The sequence below is a fragment of the Sus scrofa genome, chromosome 17 (genome assembly GCF_000003025.6).
Source record: "Sus scrofa isolate TJ Tabasco breed Duroc chromosome 17, Sscrofa11.1, whole genome shotgun sequence".
In the NCBI taxonomy this organism is placed as follows: Eukaryota; Metazoa; Chordata; class Mammalia; order Artiodactyla; family Suidae; genus Sus; species Sus scrofa.
The window spans coordinates 58,500,387-58,524,433 of record NC_010459.5 but is presented as its reverse complement, the minus strand read 5'-3'; the positions used below and the strand labels follow the sequence as shown (position 1 = coordinate 58,524,433).

Genomic DNA, 24,047 nt, shown 5'->3' with positions numbered 1-24,047 from the left:
ATTCATACAGCTCGGAAAGAAAGAAAGAAAACTGCTCATTACAGATGACATGATCATGCTCCTAAAAAGTCCCAAAAATCTATTAAAAAGATGCCTGAACTAAGTCACAAGAAATGAGATCAATGTGTAAAAATCAATTTTATGTCTCTATATTGGCAATAAACAATTGAAATTTTAAAATTCCACTTACAAATCATTAAAAACCATGAAATACTCTGGGATAAACTTAACAGAACACATGCAAAGACTGCACAGTAACAACCGAAAAACTTCGTTGCTAGAAATCAAAGACCCAAACTAGTGGAGAAAGATACCACATTTACGGACGAGAAGATGCAACCTGGTTAGGATGTCAATTCTCTCCAAACCAACCAATAGCTTCAACATATTCCCAATCAAAATTTCAGCTGGTTCTTTTCAGGATTTGGACATTGTGACTCTAAAATTTAAACAGAAATGTAAAGAACCTAGAGGAGCCAAACATTTGAAAAATAAGAATACAAGGAGATGGCTAAGCTACTTGGTCTCAAGGCTTTGTACAAATCTAAAGCAATCCAGAGCATGCACTGTTCTAGCACAGGATAAACAACGAGATGAACGGAACAGAAAGAGACCTACACATACATATCGATGTACTTCTGACAAAGGTGCCAAGGTAATTTAATTACATAAACGCAGAATTCAACATTAACACGTGCTGCTGTAATTAATGGATTGACACACGAGGGAAAAAAGCCTTAACCCTTATCTTACTCAGTAAACAAAAAGGAGATAGATAGATCATAGGAACAAGATTTAAAACACAAAGCTATAAAAATTCTAGAAGAAAACATAGGAGATATCTTTTGACCTTGGATGCATATGAAACAAAAAACATGAAAAATAACTGATAAATTGGATTTAATCGGAATGAAACATCTTTGCTCTTCAAAGAACACTGTGAGAAAACAAAATGGTATGGATGGGGAGAAATGATAATACAAACAACCCAGTTAAAAATGAGCAATAAACTTGGAGTTCCTGCCATGGCGCAGGGGTTAACGAATCCGACTAGGAACCATGAGGTTGCGGGTTTGATCCCTGGCCTTGGTTAAGGATCCGGCGTTGCCGTGAGCTGTGGTGTAGGCTGGCAGCTACAGCTCCAATCAGACCCCTAGCCTGGGAACCTCCACATGCTGCAGGTGTGGCCCTAAAAAGACAAAAAGCCAAAAAAAAGAAAAAAAAAAGAGCAATAAACTTGTACAGACACAAGTAAGCACGTGAAAAGATCCACATTCTTAGTCATCAGGGAAACATAAACTAAAATTAGTGTGACACCACTGAGCCCTCAGGAGAAAGGCTAAAGTGACAAAGATGGGCAAGAAAAAGCATCGGAAATGACGTGGAGCAACCGCAACTTTTCTCTGTCCCTGGAGGGAGGGTAGCATGATACAACCACTTTGGACAAGAGTGTGACTTTCGCATAAAATCACACTTATGAGAGCCCCTACTAGAGGTCCTAGAAATTCCACTTCTAGATATATGTGTGAGAAATACATGCTCATTGAAAGATGTACACACAAATGCTTACAGCAGCTGTACTCACAACAGCAAAAAAGCGTACACGACTCAAATGTTTACCAACCAGTGAATGAATAAATAAACGGTGGTCCATCCTACACAATGGAACACCACTCAGTAATACAAAGGAATGACCCACTAGGCCGGCAGTAACGCAGGTGACTCTCAAAAAATTATCCAGACACAGGAAAGCACAAACAGTAGTTACATTTATATGAAACTAGAAAAGACAAAATCCACAGTGACAGAGCTTTTCCGTGGCCTGGAGCCAGTGCTGGGGGTGGGGACAGATAAGGATGGGGCAAAAGGGTTCGAGGCTCGCTCATGGAGGGGATTTCACGGCCGCATTTGCTAGAATTCATTTCAATGTTCACTGAAAATGGGTGCATTTTACTGCATGTAAACTACACTTCAGTAAAAACAGAGACCAATGGAGTTCCCACTGGGGTTCAGTGACTTAAGAACCAGACTAGTGTCCATGAGGATGTAGGTTCAATCCCTGGCCTCGCTCAGTGAGTGAAGGATCCAGGGCTGCCGTAAGCTGTGGTGTAGGTCACAGATGTGGCTCGGATCTGGTGTGGCTGTGGCTGTCGTGTAGGCTGGCAGCTGCAGTTCTGATTCAACCCCTAGCCCGGGAACTTCCATATACTGCAGGTGCGGCCATAAAAAGAAAAAACAAACACAGACCAATGGGATATAATAAGAAAAACACATTAAAAAGAGCACTGTAAACACAAACGCTCAATTTGCGACAATCATGGCTCAGTATAAAGCAGTGAGTTACGGATGGTCTTTAAAGAGAAAAAATGGGGTGAGAACTATTGGATGGCCTTGCTGGAATTTAAAAAAAAAAGCTCCAAACCCCCACGACTTAATTTTTACATCTCAACCAGAACTAATTCCAGGTAAATTTTATTTTTTGATGCTTTATTTTTATTTAATTTTTTTTTGCTTTACAATTGCATTTTTTAAATTTAAGTTTTATTTTATATTGGAGTATACTTTATGTTGTGTTAGTTTCTGGTGTACAGCAAAGCAATTCAGTTTTCCATATACGCGTATCCACTTTTTTTTGGATTTTTTTTCCCACATGGGTTATCACGGAACACTGAGTAGAGTTCCCGGTGCTGTGTTGCAGGTCCTTGTTGATTATCTGTTTTACATACAGTGGTGTGTATGTGTTAATCCCGACCCGTAATTTATCCTTTTTCCTCAGGTAAATTTTAAATCTATGAAAGGTGAAACAAAATTTCTAGAAGATAACAAGAGAGTATTCTCATGACCTTGCTCAATCAGGTTTCTTCAACAGGACACAAAATGCACCAACCATCAAGGGAAAGACCCATCAAACGGACTATCACAACAGTAACAACTGTTCATTAAAAGATCCTTTCAGAGACTGGAAAGGTTAGTCACAGAGCATGAGAAAATACCCACAACACTCAGAACCCATGAATGTCTAGTAACCAGAACACACACATCCCTACAAACCAGTAAGAACAGGACTGATAACCCAGGAGAAAAATAAGACTTTCAAGTGGGCATTTAGAAAAGCTGCTATCCAAAGGACAATAAATATGAAAATGTGTTCAACTGCTTTAGTCATGAGGGAAACAGAAAATAAAAGCAGAATGAGGTCCTACCACTCACCCACCCTCCAACCCAGCTGGGATTACAGACCGATCCTATCCAATGCCGAAGGGGATATGCAGCAACTAAAACGCCCCACCCTGCTGGTAGGAATGTAAACTGGCAGATCATTACCAGAGTTAAGACACATTCCTTCAGACCCAGGAATTCCACTGCCAATTTCCAAAGAAATTTCATACATATGGGAACAAAAGCCATGTACAAGAATGTTCACAGCAGAATTATTTGTGACAGCCCCAGACTAGAAACAACCACCTTATCCAAGAGGAGAATAAATTGTGGTCTGTGTGTCCAACGGGGTACATACTATACAGCAATGAAAAAGCATAAACCATTATTACATGAAACAACACAGATGAATCTCACAAGGTCTAAAGAAAATGACATGAAACTACCTACTGCCTAATTCCATTTAAATAAAGTTAAAGAAATGCTTACCATATGTCAAGCACCATTCTAAGTAATTTTCACAACCCTATAATTAGATGCAACTAATTATTCCAAATGTGCAAATTTGGTCAGAAAGAGATTAAATAATTTGCTCGCGGCCACAGGGCAACTAGGCGCTAGCCCTGGGGTGTGAAGGCAGCCAGCCTCCCTTGAGAGCCTGCATTCTGAGCCCTATTTCACACTCAGTGATGGAGCTTTAGTGGAAAGAAGGAGGGCGGCGAATGGGCCGGGGGAGGTGGGAGAAGCAGGATGACACCATTCCCACTGTCCGGAGGAAATGATCCATAGCTAATGCAAAACTGGGAGCCTGGGCGGCAGGGGGGGAGCGCAGGGACCAAGAATCAGCAGCATATGCCTGTTATCAAAATGTCTGGAGGAAAAACAATCAGCAAACAAAACAAAACCCACTCAATACCATCTCAGCAGCAGCTGACCCTTGGGAGTGAGTCAGAGTGGACCAGGGGCTGTTATACCCAACCGACAAGCCTTGCTGGTTAACAAGGCTTAACCAACATACTGAAAAACACATATGCACTACCTTCATAGAAATAATTCAAAAGATTTAAAAAGATGTAAGTATTTTAAAATAATAATGCTATCATGTATTGACCCCAGTGTTCCTGGCACTTAGCTAAACATTTTAAACGCAGAATCTCCGAGAATCTCCCTCACAATATGGAGCTGGGACCACCATTACTATTTTTTTCAGGCGAGGAAACAGACTCAGGGTTAACCAGCTGCAGGTGGCAGAGTCCACATCTGGACCAGCAGGAGGGCAGAGGAAGGTCTCGAAGTCGACACCAGTAACAGGGATGGAAGGGTATTTCCCAGGAGCCCTGGCCAGGAGCTGGTGCGTCCTGCTGGCTTCAGGAAGGGGAGGGGACACGTTGGTCCTTTTCTTTACAAGACCTGTCGAAAGAGGAGCAGAGGCCCAAGCCTCTGATGGGAGTTTATGAGCACTGCAGAGGCCCTAGGTGTTGGAGTCACATGCGTGGGCAAGGGCCCTGTGATCTGTGGAATCCACAGGTCTAGGGCTGAAGAGAGAATTTGGTACCAATGGTGTGGGTTTGTTTACATGAGTTTCATCCGTTTTTCCATCCCAGCATGCTTAAGGAACACAATATGCTCCGCTGGTGATTGAAGCTCACTATCGAGGTGATGTGATGGGGGGGCCCTGTCTTCCCAGGTATATGCGTTTGTGGGGGGAGGGGAGAAAAGCAGGTATAAGTCTGAAAAAAGCCCCCGTTTTGAAAATACCTGCTATAGATGCAACCTGAGGCCACAGCATGAGTTAGGTCATCAAGCAAGAGCCGGTAAAACGAAACAGAAGGGGGTCTAGCTGGGAATCGTACATATAACAGGGGCGAGGGGCCAAAGCCAAGTGCCCACGGGCTAGGAGGGCAGTGTGGTGCAGGAAAGGCTGGATGCCAGGGCCGCTCACACCTGCGAGTCTCCAGTTCTTCCTCCCCGGCCGTCTCCCTCAGTAACCTTCTCGCCTGGATCCTGCCCGTATCGGGTTTGCGACTTTTAGAGGGGCTAAAGGTGGCCTCGAGCCTTGACAGAGAAGCAGGAACTCACCAAGGGGACAAGAAAGACAAAGGGCCTCTCCGAGGGAACAGCGTGTGCAAAGCTCACAGGGGTGGAGAGGCCGTGTGTGCACAGCGGGGAGGCGTGAGCAAGAGCATGGAGGAAGCAGAGGAGCATCGAGGTCCGGGTGGGGAAAGGTCTCCTCCACCACCGCCGCCAGCAAGGGGACTGAACTTGTCTCTAAAGATGCTGCGACAACAGCAACGGGGCTGCCAGTGGGAGAGGAGGTGGCAGGGCAACAGGTGACGAAGCCGGCGCACAGTCCAGGAAAGATGGGGCCGCGCTGCTGCACTGGGAGCAGGCCGCTGGTCCCGGCGCTTGCACAGAACTAGCAAGAACGAGGCCGGGATGGGACTGGCGGGTGGAGGGGTGTGATAACCAACAAGATCTGATCACGGTGCTACCACCAACCACCCATACTTCCTGTGCACATCCGTGCGCTACCAAATTCTCTCACCCACCCCAGGAGGCACGGCCAAGGCCTCCCCACCCCCACCAAGAGGCCCTGACTGAAGTCCAGGCAGGATGGGGCCTCAGGGCTGAGCCTCGCCCCATACGACACATCTGGCTCATCAGGGAAGCCTGCAAGTATGGGAGGAGTGAGGGATTTAGGGCTGGAGGGACAGACACCAAGTTCTCCAGCAGATGATGTCCAACTCACGGGCTGGACACACGGGCCTGGGAGCGCGGACGGGATGTCGTGACGTCGGAGGCTCCGCTGATGTCTGGGGCCTGGCCCTGCTGCCTTCCCCGGGCTCCTGGCCATCCCTGCAACGTGTCCCCAGCCTCACAGCTCGTGCTGTCCCCATGCCACTCGCCACCCTCGACCACACTAAGCAGTTACTGTTCACTCTTCAAAAACTTTTTTCTGAGAGATAATCCACTTGTCTGTCAAGAATTCAACATCGGGGCTGCCAAGCGCCTCATACCTTCACTGTTTCCCCAGAACCGGCCACTCCCTTAGGCCGCGGGCGGCCCGGAGTACAGGCTCTCTCGGGCGCTGCATCCTCCTCTGGGCACAGAAAGCGGCCACGCAGACCACTCCCTGCACCTCATCTAGAGACTATTCCAGGTGGGATGCACGAGGGCAGGAGGGGTCGGCAAACGTTTTCTGAAAAAGTCCAGACGGTAAATACTCTCCACTTTGAGGGTCTCAGGGTCTCGGTCACAACTATTCAACTCTGCTCCTGCAGCCGGAAAGCAGCGGACACAACACGTAAAGGAACAGGTGTGACTGTGTTTCGGTAACGCTTTCTCTAAAAACAGGAGGTGGCCAGAGGGTCACGGTGTGGACCCCTGATCTGAATCACTAGCACCCAGTTCAGCATCTGGCACCCAGTGGGCACTCAATGAGCGGACAAATAAATGAGCCTGTGGCTTTGGCAATGAGATGGAGCGAGGTACCGAGGGCAGGAGGTTTGAGGGGACGGTAGGGGTGGGACAGCGACCATGGTGGTTGAGGAGAAGCAGCAGTTGAGGAAGCAGTAACTTCTCTTTCTCGAGTCCCGTGGTTTGCACGGCAGGTGTGGGGAATGGCCCTGCCCTGGCGGCGCCTGCAGAGTGGGGGCGCCTCTGCAGGCCCCCACACGGAGGCAGAGCGGCGGAAGAAAGGGGAGACGGGAGGAAGGGGGGCTCCGGAGCTCAGGTGTGTGGGGGGTGGTCATGAAGGAGGAAGACACCTGCCGAGGAGAAGGAAGGGGGAGGGGATGAGTGGAAAGCCTCGTATCTGTCTCTTCTGCGGGTGTGAGCCTAGACCACCCAGTGCAGAGAGTGGGACTCCAGGAGGTTAAAGACCCCAGCACCTGTCGGACTAGGGGGGCTGGCAGACAGGGAAGCGGGGATGCCCAGGACCGCGCCCCAGGCCTCCGCATGACTGCCAGAGCTAGACCCTCCGTCTCCCCTCTTCTCGTCTGAGAGCGCACTTCCACCCAAGCCAGCCTTGGGGTGGTCAGCGCTGACGTGGGGTGAGGTGCGTCATTCTCTGAGTCGCCAGCTCTCCCTGCTCTCACTTCCTGTCCATTCGCTTTCCCAGGCAGGTAGTGACACGCAGGCCCTGAGGAGGATGAGTTCACACCTTAAGCGTGTGGACAGACGCAGTTCTCTCTTGAAGGGTCCTGGAAGGCATTTTCACCTCGCAAAGTGAGTGGCTGCGGCACCGTCACGCCTTCGGATGCGTGTGGATGTGCTGTAACATAGCTCCCAATTGGGCGGAACACAATTTCTTTAAATGGGAGAAACTATGTGATCAGGGGTTTGCAGAGCAGCTACTTAGTTTTACCAGCAATAACAAAATACTAAAATCCATGAAACAAAACTTCTCAAGAGAAAGAGTTAATATCACATTTAAACACTCGGGAAAGTTTTCGCAAAGTCAAAAAGCCTATAGCCAATTTCGCTTATTCTAAGAACCAGATACCTGAAAAAAACCCTTACGGTTTGACATTAATTTATCAATTCATCATTACTCCTAGTGCAGGAAGGTGTGAGAAAGGTTCAGAAAGACCATAAACTACTTTTCAGAAAGAACTAAAGCCACCTAAAATTTCTTTCAGTTGACATGCTGGAAAAAAATTATTAGGACCTGTTTTCTTCTGCCTTATTTCAAGATGTAATTGGTGTTATAGTCACAGGCTGAAGGCATTATGTGTATTCTAAAACAAACTTAAACTCATGTTTCCATTTTGAAGTTTTCACGAAATCAAAAGCCAATTTTTCTAAAACCCAGCAATCTGTGAGGGTTTTAAGCCCTTCCTGAGACAAAAGGAACCACTGCCTCGAAATTTACTAGAGTTTAAAATGAGGATGCCGCCCCCTGTGACACATTTTTAATGAGAAAGGACTTTCAATACACCTTTACATGTATATTCAATAAGCTCCATCTCTTACCCTATTGTTGGGTTGATGTTGGGATCAAAGCTGTCTTCCACAAACCGCCACACAATGCTGGATTTACCCACACCTGTATCCTGAAAGAGAATGAGACAGGTGAATCAGAAAAGGTTTACCTGCTTGAAGACACTGAAAACGATCTTGTGCCAAGAGCTGAGGACTTTAGAAAAATCATCCTGAATTTTAGAAGTTAAGGGACACCAAGGAAGTCTTTATAAACATTCAGTGGAGTACTTCGGAGATTTCAAAACGGATTGTAGGAGAGGGGTTTTGAGCTTTTAAGAGACACGAGAACCTTCTGAAAGACCCAAAGTCTCTGCTTAGTGTGAAAAGTGACAAACTCACTTGCTTTCTGACCTGTATAACTCACTCTGAACTCTTGAATTACTTCTGAGTAATCCCTGATATATCCCAGCCCCACCCAATCTGGGAAAGAGGAAAACCAATGGAAATCTTTATCAGTCTTTCAAGCAGCAACTCAGGAGAGCATCAACCTCAGATATGCTCCCAAACAGCAAAGGTGCCTTGACAAGACAGGAAACTTAAGCTGCAAACTAATTTTGGGGCCTCCTGATTTGAATGTCTCCCCCCGCTCCACGAAAAGTAACTCTTCCTGAAGTGTCAGGGGTATCCCACAAGTTCAAAAGACCAAGCTTTGTAAAACCTAAAGGCCTGTTATGGGTTTTACTTTGCAAGACTGGGCCAACTCCTAACTAGTACATGGGTAGGAAACTATTCAAGAGCTGCTCTTAACCTAGATGCAAGGGGAGGCAGGGAGGGCTCTTCATCCTCTGGGGGGCAGGACGACTCCTAGGGCTCCAGACAAGGCGGAAGGTCCCCCGGCCCAGCAAAACCTTCAGGAGGGAGCGGCCCGGTGGGCTGGACGGCCCGGGGGCTGGAGGGTGGGTCCCGGGGCAGGTAGGCGGCGTCCGGCGCGGAGGTTGGGGGAAGGGGCGGGGGGATGTGGGCACGCCCGGGTCCCCGGCCCGCCCGGCCTCCCGCGGCCCTCCTGGCCAGCCGGTCACCACTCACCCCCAGCAGACACACTTTGAGCTCCCTCAGCGCCATGGCCCGGGAGCAAGGGGCGCGGGCCCGCCGCCGCCCTAAGTTGAGGAGGGAGAGGCCCGGCCCAGCACGAGCATCCCCCGGCGCCGCCGCCGCACGGCCTAGCCCCGGCTGCGGGGCGCGTCTAGGCGGCGGCCGCCCGTTCGCCGGCCCTCGGCCCGGCCCGTCCGTCGCCAGCCGCGCGGGGCCCTCCTCAGCAGCCGGGACGGTGCGGCGGGCTCCCGGGCGCCTCCGCTGCCGCCATCTTGGGACGCCAGCCGGGTCACCTGACCTCCCCGCCCACCTCGGCAGCCACCTTCGCCGAGAGGGCGGGGCCGGCCGGCGCCGCGAGGCTGGCGGGGAGGCCCGGGCCCGGGGGCGGGGCCCGAGGCCAGATTCCCCGCCCCTCTCCCGCCGGCCCCGCCCCCTCCCGCCGGCCCCGCCCCCGGGCCCATCCCAAGATGGCGGGTGAGTGGGGCCGGGCTCTTGGGGCGCCCCCTCCCCTCTAGCCGTGATCGCCCCGCGAGGCCGGGGGAGCCCTATCCCGGCCCCGAGCCTGCCTGCCGCAGCCCCCTCGTAACTTCTTGTGTGTCTCTTGGTTTTCAGAAATTCCCCCGGTACTTTGTGGACTTGCCGGATGACTTAGACGATTGTAAGTAACAGTTGGGGCGTCCCCGCCCCTGCCCGGGAACCTCTCACAGAATTCGGGGTGCACTGAACTTGGGGGTGGGACCTACAAACTAGGCTCGGCGCGTTGGGAGCAGAAGAGCGGGACCCCAACTGTCTAGACCACTTGTGGCGGTCCCTCCTCTCTGCGCGGGGCGGCCGAAGATGCGGAGCCCCCTCCCCGCCACCGGGAGGATTTTTGTTGTTGGGACACTTCTGACTTCCTGTCACTTTCTTCCTCCTCCTCCTCCTCGTGCCCCTGCGGCGGCCCTGCGGGGACCGGCGTCCAGAGTCCCGGAGGTGCTGGGCGGGAGGAGGCGTGGCCGCCGTGGGCGTGGGGGAGCGACCCCCCGGGTCTCCGCTTTGCCCTCCCTGGGCACTTCCCCGAGGGCGGGCAGTTGGGAGGCCCGGCTCTCCGGTGGCCGCCGCGGAGTTCTCACGCGTCCTGGCCGCAAGCTCACCTCCGCCTCGTCCAGGGAGCCCCTTGTCGCCCGCCTTTCTCCAGGGGTCTCCTTCTCCTGTCACGTCGTACCCTGTCCTTTAACATCGCTTTAAGGGCAGATGGCTGGGGAAGGTTTTCCTGGACTTGCAAGTTCCTAATTGTGGTGAATGAAGCTTTGCTTTTCCATTCAACAAACATTTCTTGAGCACCTGCTGGTTCTGGGCTGGGCCAGCCCGGCACCCACAAAGATGAACCATTCACCAGGCTGACTCTCAGGGACTCAGGGTCCGGGGAGAGACTTGTAAACAGATAATTACCACGTGGGGGATGCCTGCTGGTGAAGGAGGTCGTACATCATCACGGTGGTCAATATTAATGGGGGGGGGGGCTACTGGGCTCTTCCTTTCCCCACCTGCACGTTTCAGAATAGTAAGAACTGGTGTTTACTGAAAACACCATAGGTCAGGCACAGTTTAAACCCTTTACACACATTGTCTCTCTTATTTTTATTTTATTTTACTTTATTTATCTTTTTGGTCTTTGTCTTTTTAGGGCTGCACCTGCAGCATATGGAGGTTCCCAGGCTAGCCCACAGGAACTCGGGGTCCGAGCTGCATCTGTGACCTACACCACAGCTCATGGCAACACCAGATCCTTAACCCACTGAGTGAGGCCAGGGATTGAACCCGTGTCCTCATGGATGCGAGTCGGGTTCTCTGACCGCTGAGCCACGAAGGAGACTCCACACATTGTCTTTTTTAGAAGGAGGCAATTTTATTGAAGCAGAATGACACTTGAAGGGGCCAGCAATTAGGAGTGTGGGTTCTGGAATCAGCTGGCCAGTCTTTACTGGCTGTGTGATCCTGGCCAAGTCACTGTACCACTCTGAGCCTGACTGGCCTCATCTGCAAAATGGGCATCTCAGAAGGCTTTCATGAAGATTAAGTAATAAAAGCTTGAGCATGAAGCCTTGTGCGTAAGAAACACTAGTAAGCAGTAGCTTCCGTTATTGTTATTTCTGTCATCGTTATTCATGATTATTTAACACAGTTGAGCGCAGTACAGTGTAGGCCCTGAGTTTGCAGAGCTGAATGTTTCAGCCAGTGGGTGGGAATGCAGCATTTCTCTTGATAGACAGCAGTAAGCTGCTGTCAGGGTATCTCTCATTCATGGATTTGTTATTTGGCCTGCCTGGAAAAGCTGATTTCTGGCTATTTCAGTTATTTAATAAACCACCCTGGAACTTGGCAGCTGAAGTCAGCGTTTTGCTATTTCTGACAATTCTGTGCATTGCTGGGAGATACGGAAGCTTCATGGGTTCTCACTGAACTTTGGGCCGATGACAAGGTCCCGAATGGCTTTTCTCGCATGGCTGTTGGCCAGGAAATGTGCTGGGACCGTGCAGGTCAGGGCCTCAGTTCTTCTCCAGGTGCTTCTTCCACTTGACTATAGCGTGGGCTCCCACAGTGTGGGGGCTGCGGGCATGAGGCCTCTTTCCTGGTAGCTAGCTTCCTTTCATCTTTTTTGTATATGTGCACAGAAACGAAGTAAGGCATTATATAGGAAAAAGTAATTCTGATTTTACTTTGGCCTTTTTTGTACAAATATTGGGTGTTGGTAATGAAAAGTGCCGTAAATAGTGTTTAGCAGACAGCTGAAGACTTGTCCTGACAAGGACACCAACGTTATGTCTCTGAACATATCCACGCCACGGGCAAGGCAGCTCTGGGAGCCTCCTGGGGCAGCTCTGGGAGCCTTTGTGAGCAGGGGTGTGGGCCTTAGGGTGCCGTACCTCTGACTTTACAATATAAATGATTTAATTGATAGCCATGATAGGACTCCCCCACCCCTCAACAATTTACGATGCCCTGGGTCCCACCTTTACGCTTCACAGTGGTGGTGTCTGGGAGGCCTTATCATACCGTGATTGACAGCAAGAACCCTGAGATCCTGTGACCCACCTCCTGCCTTTAGCTGCGTCAGCCCGAGCAGATCACTCACTCTGCTCACTTTCTTCCTCTGGAAAATGACATAAGAATTGGAGATGCTTCATGGGACTGATGAGGAGTAGATCGAACTGTACCCAGAAAACATTTGGGCACAGTGCTTGGCAGAGAGTGTTAGAGTCAGTGATTTTATTCTTGTTATTGTTTTAACCACCGTTGCTGTCGCTAGGCATTTGAATAAGACCATCTGGTTCAGGGTTAAGGCCTCCTACTCAGTGAGGTAGGTGACCTTATTCCTATTTTGCAAATGGTGAAACCGAGAATCAGAGAGGTTAAGTAACCTGTCCATTGTGGCACAGATCATGAATGATAGAACCAGCCCTCAAACGCTGTCCTCGGGCTCCTGTTCTTTTTATTCCATCACGCAGAGTGACCTCACAAATAGGCTTAACCTAATGGTGGCGGCATGGCTGTTGGTTTGGTTGGTTCTGCGTCCGTTGTCCTTCTTGGGCGTTTTTTGGTCTAGACGATGGGATAAGTGCTCTAGGAAGGCTCTGCGTTGCCTTGAGCAGGAGCGCAGGTCATCCTTCTTGTAACCCAGTGTCCACCATGGGCTCCGTGTTCCATTCGTGTTCCTGGTATAACAACAATGGATCACGAGGCGCATCTGATTTCCTCGGTGATTTCTTGATTGAATTTGGCTGATTTCAAAAAGAAGCTATAATGAGAGGTTGCCTTGTTTTTTTTCTTTTTTTTCTTTTTAAATCATTCGGAGTCTTGGGGCCATCGCCACACAGAAAAGGTTTAATTTGAGCGAATTAGCTTGCTGGAGCAGTCTAAACTCCTCCTCTTGAGAGCAGCACGTGTGTGGAATGGCCTGGTACGCTGCTCCTGGCGGTGCTGCATTGACAGAGAAGGAGCAGCTGGTCGTGTCTGTGCTCAGAGGCTTGAAGGCTTATGAGTGTCTGAGGGTCTTGCTTATAGCATGTGGAGGCTGAAGGGGTATTACTCCCGGTGAAGTTTGCTTGGCCAATCAGAATTTAAGTGTGTGCCAGTGGTGAGCACACTTGGAAAAAAAAGTAAGGGGAATCTATTGCAGATATAAAGAGACCTTTTAGCAAAATGCAATACACATGTGGTCACATTGGGGTCATTAGTTGAACAAATCAGCTATAAAAAGACATTATGGAGACAGCTGGGAAAAATTAAGTTTGGATTGGGTATTAGATTATAGTACTCCTTATTAAGAATTATTATTAATTTTGTCAGATGTGATAGTGGTATCGCAGCTTTATTCAGAGGAGAAGGACCTTATTATTATTATTTTTTTTTGGCCACACCTGTGGCATGTGGACGTTCCTGGGCCAGGGATGAAACCTGCGCCTCAGCAGTGACTTGAGCCACTGCAATGACAACACTGGATCCTTAACCCACTGTGCCACAAGGGAACTCCGAGAAGGGCCTTATCTAACAGAAACGAACAAGCTTTTTTGGGTGAAATGATTGGATGTCTGAGGTCTACTTTCAAATACTACGATAAACAATAAATAATCGAAAAGTTGGAAAGAAGGATAAATGGGAAAAATTGGCAGAATATTGAGACTTGTTGAAGCTGGTTGCCAGGGATGTGGGGGTTTATTATGTATATGTTCGAAAATTTCCTTAATAAAAATTTTGAAAAATGAGATGAAAATTGCATATGTTTGAAAATTTCCTCAGTAAAAATTTTTTAAAATGAAAATTTCATATATGATCAACTTTTGCATATGTTTGAAAATTTCCTTAATAAAGATTTTTAAAAATGAGATGAAAATTTCATATATGATCAAACATCTGCAATGAAGAGTTAGAAAGCTGGATTCCAGCTCTGAGGTCAGCTGCCATGTTATCGTAAGATGCATTCAGCTTCAGAAGACAGACTTGGAGAATCTCTTAGTATTTATGGGACTTGTGTTTTTTTCAAATGTTTAGTTTTTTTAGTTTTTTTTTTTTTTTTTTTACCTTTTCTAGGGCTGCTCCTGTGGCATATGGAGTTCCCAGACTAGGGGTCTAATCAGAGCTGTAGCCACCGGTCTACACCAGAGCCATAGCAACGCGGGATCCGAGCCGCGTCTGGGACCTACACCACAGCTCCTGGCAGCACCGGATCGTTAACCCACTGAGCAAGGCCAGGGGTTGAACCCGCAACCTCATGGTTCCTGGTCGGATTCGTTAACCACTGCGCCACGAGGGGAACTCCCAAATGTTTAGTTTTTAAGAGGTGTCTATGGAAGAAGTGGGAGAAGGTATACTTCTGTTGATGAGCAAAGCTGGTTGCCAACAAAAGATGTCTGGCTGGGCCTTTGTTGAAAATAGGATATTAGCTAACTCAGAAGAATATAGATGGACTCTTCAGATCTTCATGCTAGAAGGAGTCCTGCATGCTTTTTGTTTGTTTATTTGTTTTGGGCTTCACCCACAGCATATGGAAGTTCCCAGCCTAGGAGTTGAGTTGGAGCTGTAGCCGCTGGCCTACACCACAGCCACAGCAGCATGGGATCTGTGTCCTACACCATAGCTCACAGCAATGCTGGATCCTTAACCCACTGAGTGAGGCCAGGGATCGAACCCGCATCCTCATGGATACTAGTTGGGTTCGCTGCTGTTGAGCCATGAAGGGAACTCTTAGGAGTGGTGTCTGTTGAAGCTTGATTTCTTAACTAGAGATGTGCAAATTTTTTTCTTTGAAGGATCAGATGATACGCATTTCAGGCTTTGTTGGCCAGAGGCCTAATACAACCACTCAAGTTGTATCAGGAGCCTCGTAGCCCAGATAGGCAGATATGCGTGAAGGAGTGGGCATGGCTGTTTTCTAATAAAACTTTGTTTACAAACACAGGCGGTGGGCTGGATTTGGCCCTCGGGCTGCAGTTTGCCCACCTGTATTCTAAATCAAACTTGATTTCATCCTATCAGAGCCCAAAAGTCTGTCGATGAGCTGCGTCAACCTGATGGGCCGCCTTTCCCACGAGGCTCGGTTTGAAGAGCTGAGCTTTTGGCTGGCACAGCCTCTGCTTTGCGGAGTAACCCTTGACATGCTGTTGAAGCCTCCCGTCTCATTCTTCCTGTTGGTGTGTTGGGGATTAGAAACCTTACCCATCTCCTCCCAACCGGACGAAGGTGTCAGGAACAAAGAGCCGGCCTGGTGGGAGCAGAGGCCACGGTGCTTCCTCTCTGGTCGCTGTGATGCATTTTACTTTTGTTGTCCTATATTTTCCATTTCCTGTGTGACACACAGATGAACATCAGAGATCCCCTGCAGTTGTCTGTTTAAAAAGAGAGTTTTATGTGGCTTTCTACATCACAAATGAAGATCTTTTAAACAGAAAAATTTCAACAAGTCCTAGCTAGTGAAAGAGAAAGTGGTTTTTGAGCTTCAAAACACCACTTAGCCTTAACCCTGATGGGCAAAAAAAAAAAAAAAACAAGAGATGAGGGCAAGTGGTTGCTTTCCCCACTTGGCAAGTCATTCATCCATCATCCTCGTGGCGGGGCCCTCCAGCTCCTCCCGGGCAGCAGCCGTTGGGGTGGGTGTGGGCGCACTGGGGTGGGGGACTGGCTAGGCCTTGGGCTCCTGCCCTCACCTGCTGGCACCTAGAAGGAAGCGTGAACAGAGAGCTGGGTATTAGGGAAGCAGAGGGGCCATCTGCCCAGAGACGGGGAGGTGCTGGTTGTGTTGGTTCAGGGCGAGGGGGGCCATGGGCCTTCCAGGCAGAGGGGCCGGTGGGTACAGTGGTGGAGGTGTTGCCATCGGGTTGGGGACTTGGGAAGAAGGAGGTGGGGGAGGGGGGGGAGGGTTGGGATCCGGCCACCGGCTCAGAATTAATCCGAGAGGCAGTGGAGGATCCCGAGGTGTCTTGATGGGACCTGAGTCTCAGGGAGGCAACCCCGGCAGTGGTACAAAAACTACCATTTATTTAGGCTAATAACGTGCTAAGCTCCGTGGTATTTGAACTACAAAATCCTGTGAGGCAAGTGATTTTATTTGTATTATTTTATTTTATTTTTGCTTTTCAGGGCTGCACCCTCGGCATATGGAAGTTCCCAGGCTAGGGGTTGAATCAGAGCTACAGCCACCGGCCTACACCACAGCCACAGCAACACAGGATCCGAGCCACGTCTTTGACCTACACCACAACTCACAGCAACGCAGGATCCTTAACCCACTGAGCAAGATCGGGGATCGAATCCGCAACCTCATGGATCCTAGTCGGTTCGTTAACCACTGAGCCACGAAGGGAACTCCGAGGCAAGTGTTTTTAAGTCCATATTATTGCCAAGCAAGGCTCACGAGGGGCACAGAAAGGCCAAGTGACTTGCCCAAAACAGCGCAGTGGATGAGTGGCAGAGGTGGAATTCAAACTAGGGCATCTGGCGCCGTATGTATACTCTCGGCCGCTATGCTTTGGAGGACTTGCCATCCATCCATCCCTGTGACGGATATTTATTAAGGACCTGTTAGGTCCCAGGCACTGCGCTCAGCCCTGTGAATACAGAGGTAACTAAAACAAACCTATCTCTGCTCTCAGGAGCTTTCTGTCCAACATCAGAGGGAACTGCTTAAAGTCCGCATGAGCGAGTGAGGTTAAGTTCGGGTGTGGCAGGTGCAGTGGAGGACATGGTTAACCGGTGTGATCAGAGGTGCCAGGACAGAGCTGGGTGGTGGCTGGAGCTGGCTCCTCGGGGGCTCTGAGAGTTGCTCTGGAGTTAAGATTTGAGCAGCGAAATGGCCATGCTCCCAAAAGAGCCAGCGGGAGCATCGCAGGCAGAGTGCCAGCAACGGCCAAGGTTCTGAGGCAGGGGACCCCGCGTTGTCCAGGACTTGAGCACAGCGAGTGAAGGGCCCGGGGGTGAGAAAGCAGGTGGGGCCTTGTCATGTGTGCCCTACGTCCGTCCCAGGATGGGGGCGTTCGCCTTTTGTCCAGAGTCACGGGGAGCCGCTGGGGCCTTTTAACCAGGGGAGTAGTGAGAGCCGAGTTGCATTTTAAAGAAAGGACAGACTGTGGAGGAACCAGCCAGTGGTTCTAGGGATCCAGGTGGGGGCGGGGAGCAGGACACGGGGCCGATAGGTATTTCTGAGGGGAGGGGTCGCCTGAGCCACGGGGCCTGTGGGCAGCAGCCCTGCTCCCTGCGCCCAGGCTGGGCGAGGCCCCCCCACCCCGCTCTGTGCCCCAGAGCCCCATCCCCAGTGGCAGCATTTACCAAAGGCATGGCCCCCAGGCCTTCTTGTCCGTCAGACTGGGTGCCCCTGGTCTTTGGATCACGCTGGTCTAGTGCAGCAAATGGCACGTGACAGACACGGGGAAGCAGGCGCCGAGTGAAGGACTAGGTGTTACACGTGCTTTGGGGGTGTGGTGGAGTGGGCGGCGCTCACAGCTTTCACATGTGGCACTTTTGAGCCACTTTTGGTGGCTCCTGGTGGCACCGTCTAGGAGGTCACTGAAAAGCCCCATTTGCAGGGTTCTGGAGCAGGGTTGAGACCAGAGATAATTTTTTTTTTCTTTTTAAGGCTGCATCTGCAGCGTATTAAAGTTTCCGGGCTAGGCGTTGAATCGGAGCTGCAGCTATGGTCTACACCACAGCCACAGCAACACTGGATCTGAGCCACATCTGTGATTTATGCCCTAGCTTGCAGCAATGCTAGATCCTTAACCCACTGAGCGAGGCCAGGGATTGAACCTGCAACCTCAAGGCCACTATGTGGGGTTCTTAACCTGCTGAGCCACAACAGGAACTCCCAGAGATCAGATTTAAGAGCCACAAGTGTTGGACTGTATCTAGAGGCAGGGGTGTGGATGAGCAGCAGGGGAAAGGAAGGGACAGGGTGAGAGCCCCAGAGAAGGAACATCCCAGAAGGAGAATGGGGACCCTGGAAGCCAGGGTTTTGTTTGGGCTGGTTGTTCACACCACGTGGCAGAGAGGGGTCCGGTAAGATGAGGGCAGAAGACCGGCCGTAGGCTGTGGTGTTCGGAGGTCTTGAGTCACCTCCAAGAGAACTTTTCCAACTCAGTGGTCATGCATTGAACACCCACTGTATTCCAGACGCTGGCTGACCACTGGGCACTTTGGGGAATGGTCACCGCTCTGGTGAGCTCCCAGTGTAGCCGGGAAAACAGACCCTTCTGAGAAGAAGCAGCCGGAGGGCTTAGAGGGGTTAAAGTCAGTTGCTTTTCTTTTTGGATAGAAGAGTCCAGAACATGTTAGCATTATTTCTGTCTACTCTGAGAACCTTAAAACAAACAAAACAAAACAAAACAAAGAGATCCCATTATGGCTCAGCGAGTTAAGAACCTGACTAGTATCCATGAGGATGCAGATTCGATTCCTGGCCTCGCTTATTAGGTTAAGGATCCAGTGTTGCTGCAAGCTGTGGTGTAGGTCACAGATGCGGCTCAGATTCATTATTGCTGTGGCTGTGGTGTAGACTGGCAGCTGCAGCTCCAATTCGACCCCTGGCCTAGGAACTTCCATATGCTGCAGATGTGGACCTAAAAAAGAAAAAAGCAAATGGAATGGAATTCCACTCCTGTTATTTGCCCAAGAAAAAACATGAACATGTGTTTTCAAAAAGACGGGGTCATAGTTGGAAACTCGAACCTCCCCATGTGCCCATCATGCGTTCAGTGGGTTATTAATTGTGCCGATGTTCACACCGCGGAGAACCGTGCAGTTGTAAGAGTGAATGACCTGCAGCTCCCCTCGGTGACATGGATGAACCTCACAAACGTGGTGGTGGAGGAAAGAAGGCAGGCACAAAAGCGTACAGACAGCGTGATTCTGTTTATACAAAGTGCAAGAAACAAGCCCAGCAATCTGATTCAGGAGGCGGGAGAGTGGTCCCCCTTGGGTAAGGTGGAAAGTGGGAGGGAACATGGGGGGCTTTTGGAGAGGCTGGTGAAATTGTCTTTCTTGAGCTGAGTGCTGGTTTCACAAGCATGTTCAGTTAGAAAATTTGTCGTGTGAAACACTTACTGTTTGTACACTTTTCCGTGCGAATGTCATGCTTTCATTAGAAAGGAAAGCATTGCTTTTTGAGGTGGAGGCAGAGGGAGAGCATGACCGTGGACCAGGGGACAGAGTCGGTGCAGAGGGAAGAGTGGCAGAGAGCCGAGGTGCGGGAGGAGGACTGCGGGGCCAGGCTGTGTACACGGCGCCTCTGAGGAGGGCTCATGTCCCTCCAGAGGCGGAAGGTGGCCTTCCCGGCAGTTTGGCTGAGATGGCCCTTGAAAGAGGTGTAGGGTTGGCCATCGTTGCTTGATTGTCTCAAATAAGTAGAACAGGAAAATCAAGTCCCGCCCGCACACACGCTCACCCCAGGGTTTTCTTTTGCAGCCTTTTTTTTCCTTTTGGAATCTGCCTCAGGTCAGGCCGGAGGCGTTGCTGCATTTGTCAGCAGTGTTGTTCCATTCGTTGCCACCATGTAGACTCTGGGTCCCCCCCTCCCCACTGCCTGGTCCCAAATGGAGGGGGGTCGGCGGGAACGCTGAGATGTGTAATGTCACAATGGGACACCAAGTTCCTGCCCATCAGGTGACCTGAGTCAGTGTTTGCCATTCACCGTCAGCCTAAAAGTCATAAACAAAGCCAGGTTCTGGAAGCCGTGATGAAAGCCACACCTCGAAGGGGAATTTCCATGTTTGCTGGCGTAGAAGGGACGCCTGCCCGTGGATTAGGTTGGTCTTTTCAGGCAGCCCGTGGACTAGCGCCAGCAGTAACCATCATTAGCCCGCAACGATGTGCGATGTGAAACATTCGGCATCGGACGGATGCACTCGTCCAAGAGCTAATAAATCAGCATGGGTCTCGTTAGAGAATGGCAGTTATATGGAGAAAGTTTGCCTGTGCAACGTGTGCTGAAATTTAGTGGAGTCAACGAGGACCCGCAGGGTGTGGGGGTCAGGCTCCCCCCAAAAGCCGCGACGCCTCAAGCATGCTCTGTATCTTCAGAGGGTCAGGCTTGTCTAGTCTAGCTTTTAGAAACAGTCCCAGTTTAAGACTCTGCATTAGTATTTATAAGCCTGTTAGCAAGAAGAATGAAACCACTTTAAATAATACATTAATGGATGGTTTGGTCTAGTTCCTCCCCAAATCATTTAAGGCCTTACAAAGACTTCGTTCTTGTTCATTGAAGAGTGGCTAATGAGAAGCGCTAAGAATGATCAATTATGTAAGTTCTACATTAATACGTTTCTCTTTCTTTCTTTCTTTTTTTTTTGAATACTCATTTTGAAAACAAGGCTAGACTGCTTCTTGGCCACCATCAACCAGGCTTCTAACCTTTTGAAACGGACACGGACAGAGCGGGTCCCATTTGTCCTGCTCTCCCAACCAGTGTCCCCCAGTGCTGTGTTAGAGACAGCACGTGGGACTGCGTGGATCATTGGGCTGGCCCAGGGTGGCGTTTCCCACGGAGTTACGGTGACAGGATGACATGCTGAATGCAGAGTCGTAACTCCTGGCAAGGCTGGGGCACGATCCTTAGTGAAAACGCTGGCCAGGGTGGACGGGCTAGAGCGTTCTGCTTCCGTCTCCACCTCCGTTCGTCGGGGCCAGTGCGGTGTCTTACTGGTCATGTTTTATTGGGTTTGTCTTTCCTCCCCTTGCCACTTCAAACCAGTCCTGGGGTGGCTGCACAGTCAGGGCTTGGCGGCTTCGTGGGAAAGCCCTGGCTTCCTGACCCACTGACGGCGGCCTTCACCCGTCGAGCGCTCTCTCCCCTTTCCCAGATCCTCTCCGTCTCTTCCCAGGTGCCCGACTCCTGCTCCATCCTTGGGGCCCGACTCAAATCGCACTTGCGTTCCAGGGAACCGGCTCCCGTGGCCTCCTTCCTCCACGCGGCAGAGCGGCTATCCTCCGCTGGTTTCTGTTGTATCCAGCGGCTCTTGTCACCAGGGGCTTGTAGGTTGTTACGAGTGGGAAGATCTTTGTCCCCCTGGGAGCTTTTGGAGCCTGGGGACCAGGCGTTTCTCACTCGGAATCTCCGGTGCCTCTGCCGGATGTTGTTACCACGGTTTACCGTTGTCACCGGCAAGTGTCCATGGTGGGGAGAGCGGCTGTGATGGGTTTGCTGGTAACGTGCCTTCTGTTTTGGTCCTAGATCTTTGTAGCCTTTTCTTGATGTAAAATGACCTGTACAATTTCTTTTCTTTCTCTTTATTGGGTTTTATATATATGGGGACCTTTGAACCTGTAAAGCACATTCATCTAACATTATGCTTAAAAACATTAATGTGTACCTAACCTGTTTCATTTTATTTTTTTGTTTTTGCTTTTTTAGGGCCGCACGTGCGGCACATGGAGGTGCCCAGGCGAGGGGTCGAATCGGAGCTTTAGCGACCGGCCTACGCCACAGCCACAGCAACTTGGGATCCGAGCCGAGTCTGCGACCGACACCACAGCTGGCAACAACACTGGATCCTAACCCACTGAGTGAAACCAGGGATCGAACCCATATCCTCACGGATCCCAGTTGGGTTTGTTAACCGCTGAGCCACGACGGGAACTCCAGTGCCTAACCTGTTTTAAGATGGGTGGGTGTCTTGTGAAAAGCAATGACAGGGAGTTCCCGTCGTGGCTCAGTGGAAACGAATCTGACCAGTATCCATGAGGATGCAGGTGTGATTCCCTGGCCTCGCTCGGTGGGTTATGGATCCGGCATTGCTGTGGCTGTGGTGTAGGCTGGCAGCTGTAGCTCCAATTCAACCTCTAGCTTGGGAACCTCCATATGACCCGGGTGTGGCCCTAAAAAGACCAAAAAAAAAAAAGAAAGAAAGAAAGAAAAGGCAGTGATACCCAGGCATGTGCTCAGGTGTCTGTTGTGTGTTCACCACAGCAGCCTCATCCAGGTTATTTTGTGCTCCTGCCTGTTTTCCGTGGTGGACACACTGGCAGTGTGCGTTCTTTGTGGTAGGTAACCCTTGAATAACCAGTTAGCGTAGAGGAGTCTAAATCCTTTTGTCCCCCAGAGTTGTAGCTTCCAGAAATATATTTAATGAGGAAAGAGTTCTTTATTGTTGTTTGTTTTTAACTTAGTCATGTAGCACCAGGGTCAAAGAATAATAATTCTGTTATGCTTCGTAAACTGACGAGGACGTCATGGAAGAGGAGCCAGTCTCAGCTTTGGTTGTGTGAACTCAAGGTTACTGCTTCAGACCAGCTGGTTTTGGTTGGTTGGTGGAGGTGAGCTTTATCTCTCTTAGCTGGTCAGCTGGGTTTTTAAACTTGGATGGTCCCCCCGGAGGGCAGGTCTAAGCCACAGCTGTCGATGTGACTGAGTTGCACCAGAGTGGCTGGGACATGCACCCTACAGTCCAGGGAGCCGTTGGCACATGGGCGTGCAACACGGACGGGGTGCTGAGCAGCAGGTGTGATGGGAGGGGCGTGTACCCCTATAAAGCAAACAGTGCTGCTTCTAAGCACGTCCCCCACTGGTCTCCGTTAGCTTTAAATTGTTAGTCATTTTTGGTAAAGGGTCAGTGGTGCCTGTGTAAACTTGCCAAGGAAACTAATATGTGATGGAAACTTATAAAGCAGCTACTGCTCCAAATTCGTCGTCGAGCAATTAGCAGACAGCCAGTCATGACCAAATTGCTGTTTAAATGTTTTCAATGGAGCCAAGAAGGCCCAAAGGGGTATTACAAACTACTTCCTGCTCTTTCTTTCTTTCTTTCTTTCCTTCCTTCTTTCCCTTTTTTTTTTTTTTTTTTTTTTGTCTTTTTGGGGCTGCACCCATGGCATATGAAGTTTCCCAGGCAAGGAGTTGAATTGAAGCTGCAGCAGCTGGCCTACACCACAGCCACGGCAACACCAGATCTGAGCTGCATCTGCGACCCACACCACAGCTCATGGCAACACCGGGTCCTTAACCCACTGAGCGAGGCCAGGGATCAAACCTGCATCCTCATGGATGCTGGTCAGATTGGTTTCTGCTGAGCCACGATGGGAACTCCTAGAAACTTTTCTTTTCTTTTTTTTTTTTTTGGCCTTTTGTCTTTTTAGGGCCACACCTGCAGCATATGGAAGTTTCCAGTCTAGGGGTCAAATCGGAGCTACAGCTACTGGCCTACCAGCCACAACAACGAGAGATGCGAGCTGAGTCTGAGATCTACACCCCAGCTCACGGCAATGCTGGATCCTTAACCCACTGAGCAAGGCCAGGGATCGAACCTGCCTCCTCATGGATGCTAGTCAAGTTCGTCAACCTCTGAGCCAGATGGGAACTCTAGAAACTATTTTCTTGAGAAGGCTTTCCTTTCTGTATGGTAGTAAGCTTTCATAAATGGAGTAGGTGACTTTTTTTTTCCCAAATGTGAGAAAATACAATGAAAAAATTTAAACAAGGAATTATTTATATCCTACTTTGTATTAGGTTTCTAATTTGAATGCTGAAGATTCCTGAGGTTTCTGGGTGACCTGGACTTGAAGTATTGACTGCTCCTGGTATAGCCAGGTCCATGGGCCTTCACTCCTTATTCCCATAAACAGATGCCAGACAATGTGCTCTCTTGGCAGTGGCTAGGAACGTACATTCTAGAAAATTCTTTCTAAGCACAGGAGTCCTTTTATGTGTTGCTGTCAGAAGGCACAGCAAGCTCGCTCCACAGACCTTTGCCATTTGCTCACTCGTTCATTCCGCCGCTTTTGCTGACTGCCTGCTGTGTGCCCCGCGTATGTCCAGGGGTCAGTAAAAGATTTTCGCCCTGGGGGCAGTGATGGGGGGCGTGGGAGTGGACTGGCTGATGAACCGTAGCTGTAGCAAGTAAACCTTCTGGGTG

At 49.9% G+C, this 24,047-nt stretch overlaps 2 protein-coding genes across 50 annotated transcripts in view; one reads left to right on the top strand and one right to left on the bottom strand.

Moving 5' to 3' along the window:
• RAB22A (RAB22A, member RAS oncogene family) overlaps positions 1-9,449 on the bottom strand; it is a 57,437-nt gene extending 47,988 nt beyond the window's left edge. The window contains exons 1-2 of the mRNA NM_001123174.1: positions 9,169-9,449; positions 8,134-8,213 (exon numbers count right to left, since the gene is read on the bottom strand). Coding sequence (NP_001116646.1) covers positions 8,134-8,213; positions 9,169-9,204 — 116 coding nt within the window. The 5' untranslated portion in view covers positions 9,205-9,449. The remainder of the gene's footprint in view (positions 1-8,133; positions 8,214-9,168) is intronic.
• PPP4R1L (protein phosphatase 4, regulatory subunit 1-like) overlaps positions 9,612-24,047 on the top strand; it is a 79,857-nt gene continuing 65,421 nt past the window's right edge. For 47 of the 49 annotated variants that reach the window (XR_002340185.1, XR_002340199.1, XR_002340179.1 and 44 more), the window contains exons 1-2: positions 9,612-9,648; positions 9,787-9,832. The gene's annotated coding sequence lies outside the window, so the exon portion shown is untranslated. The remainder of the gene's footprint in view (positions 9,649-9,786; positions 9,833-24,047) is intronic. The other 2 variants (XM_013985497.2, XM_021078402.1) reach the window with 1 other exon arrangement.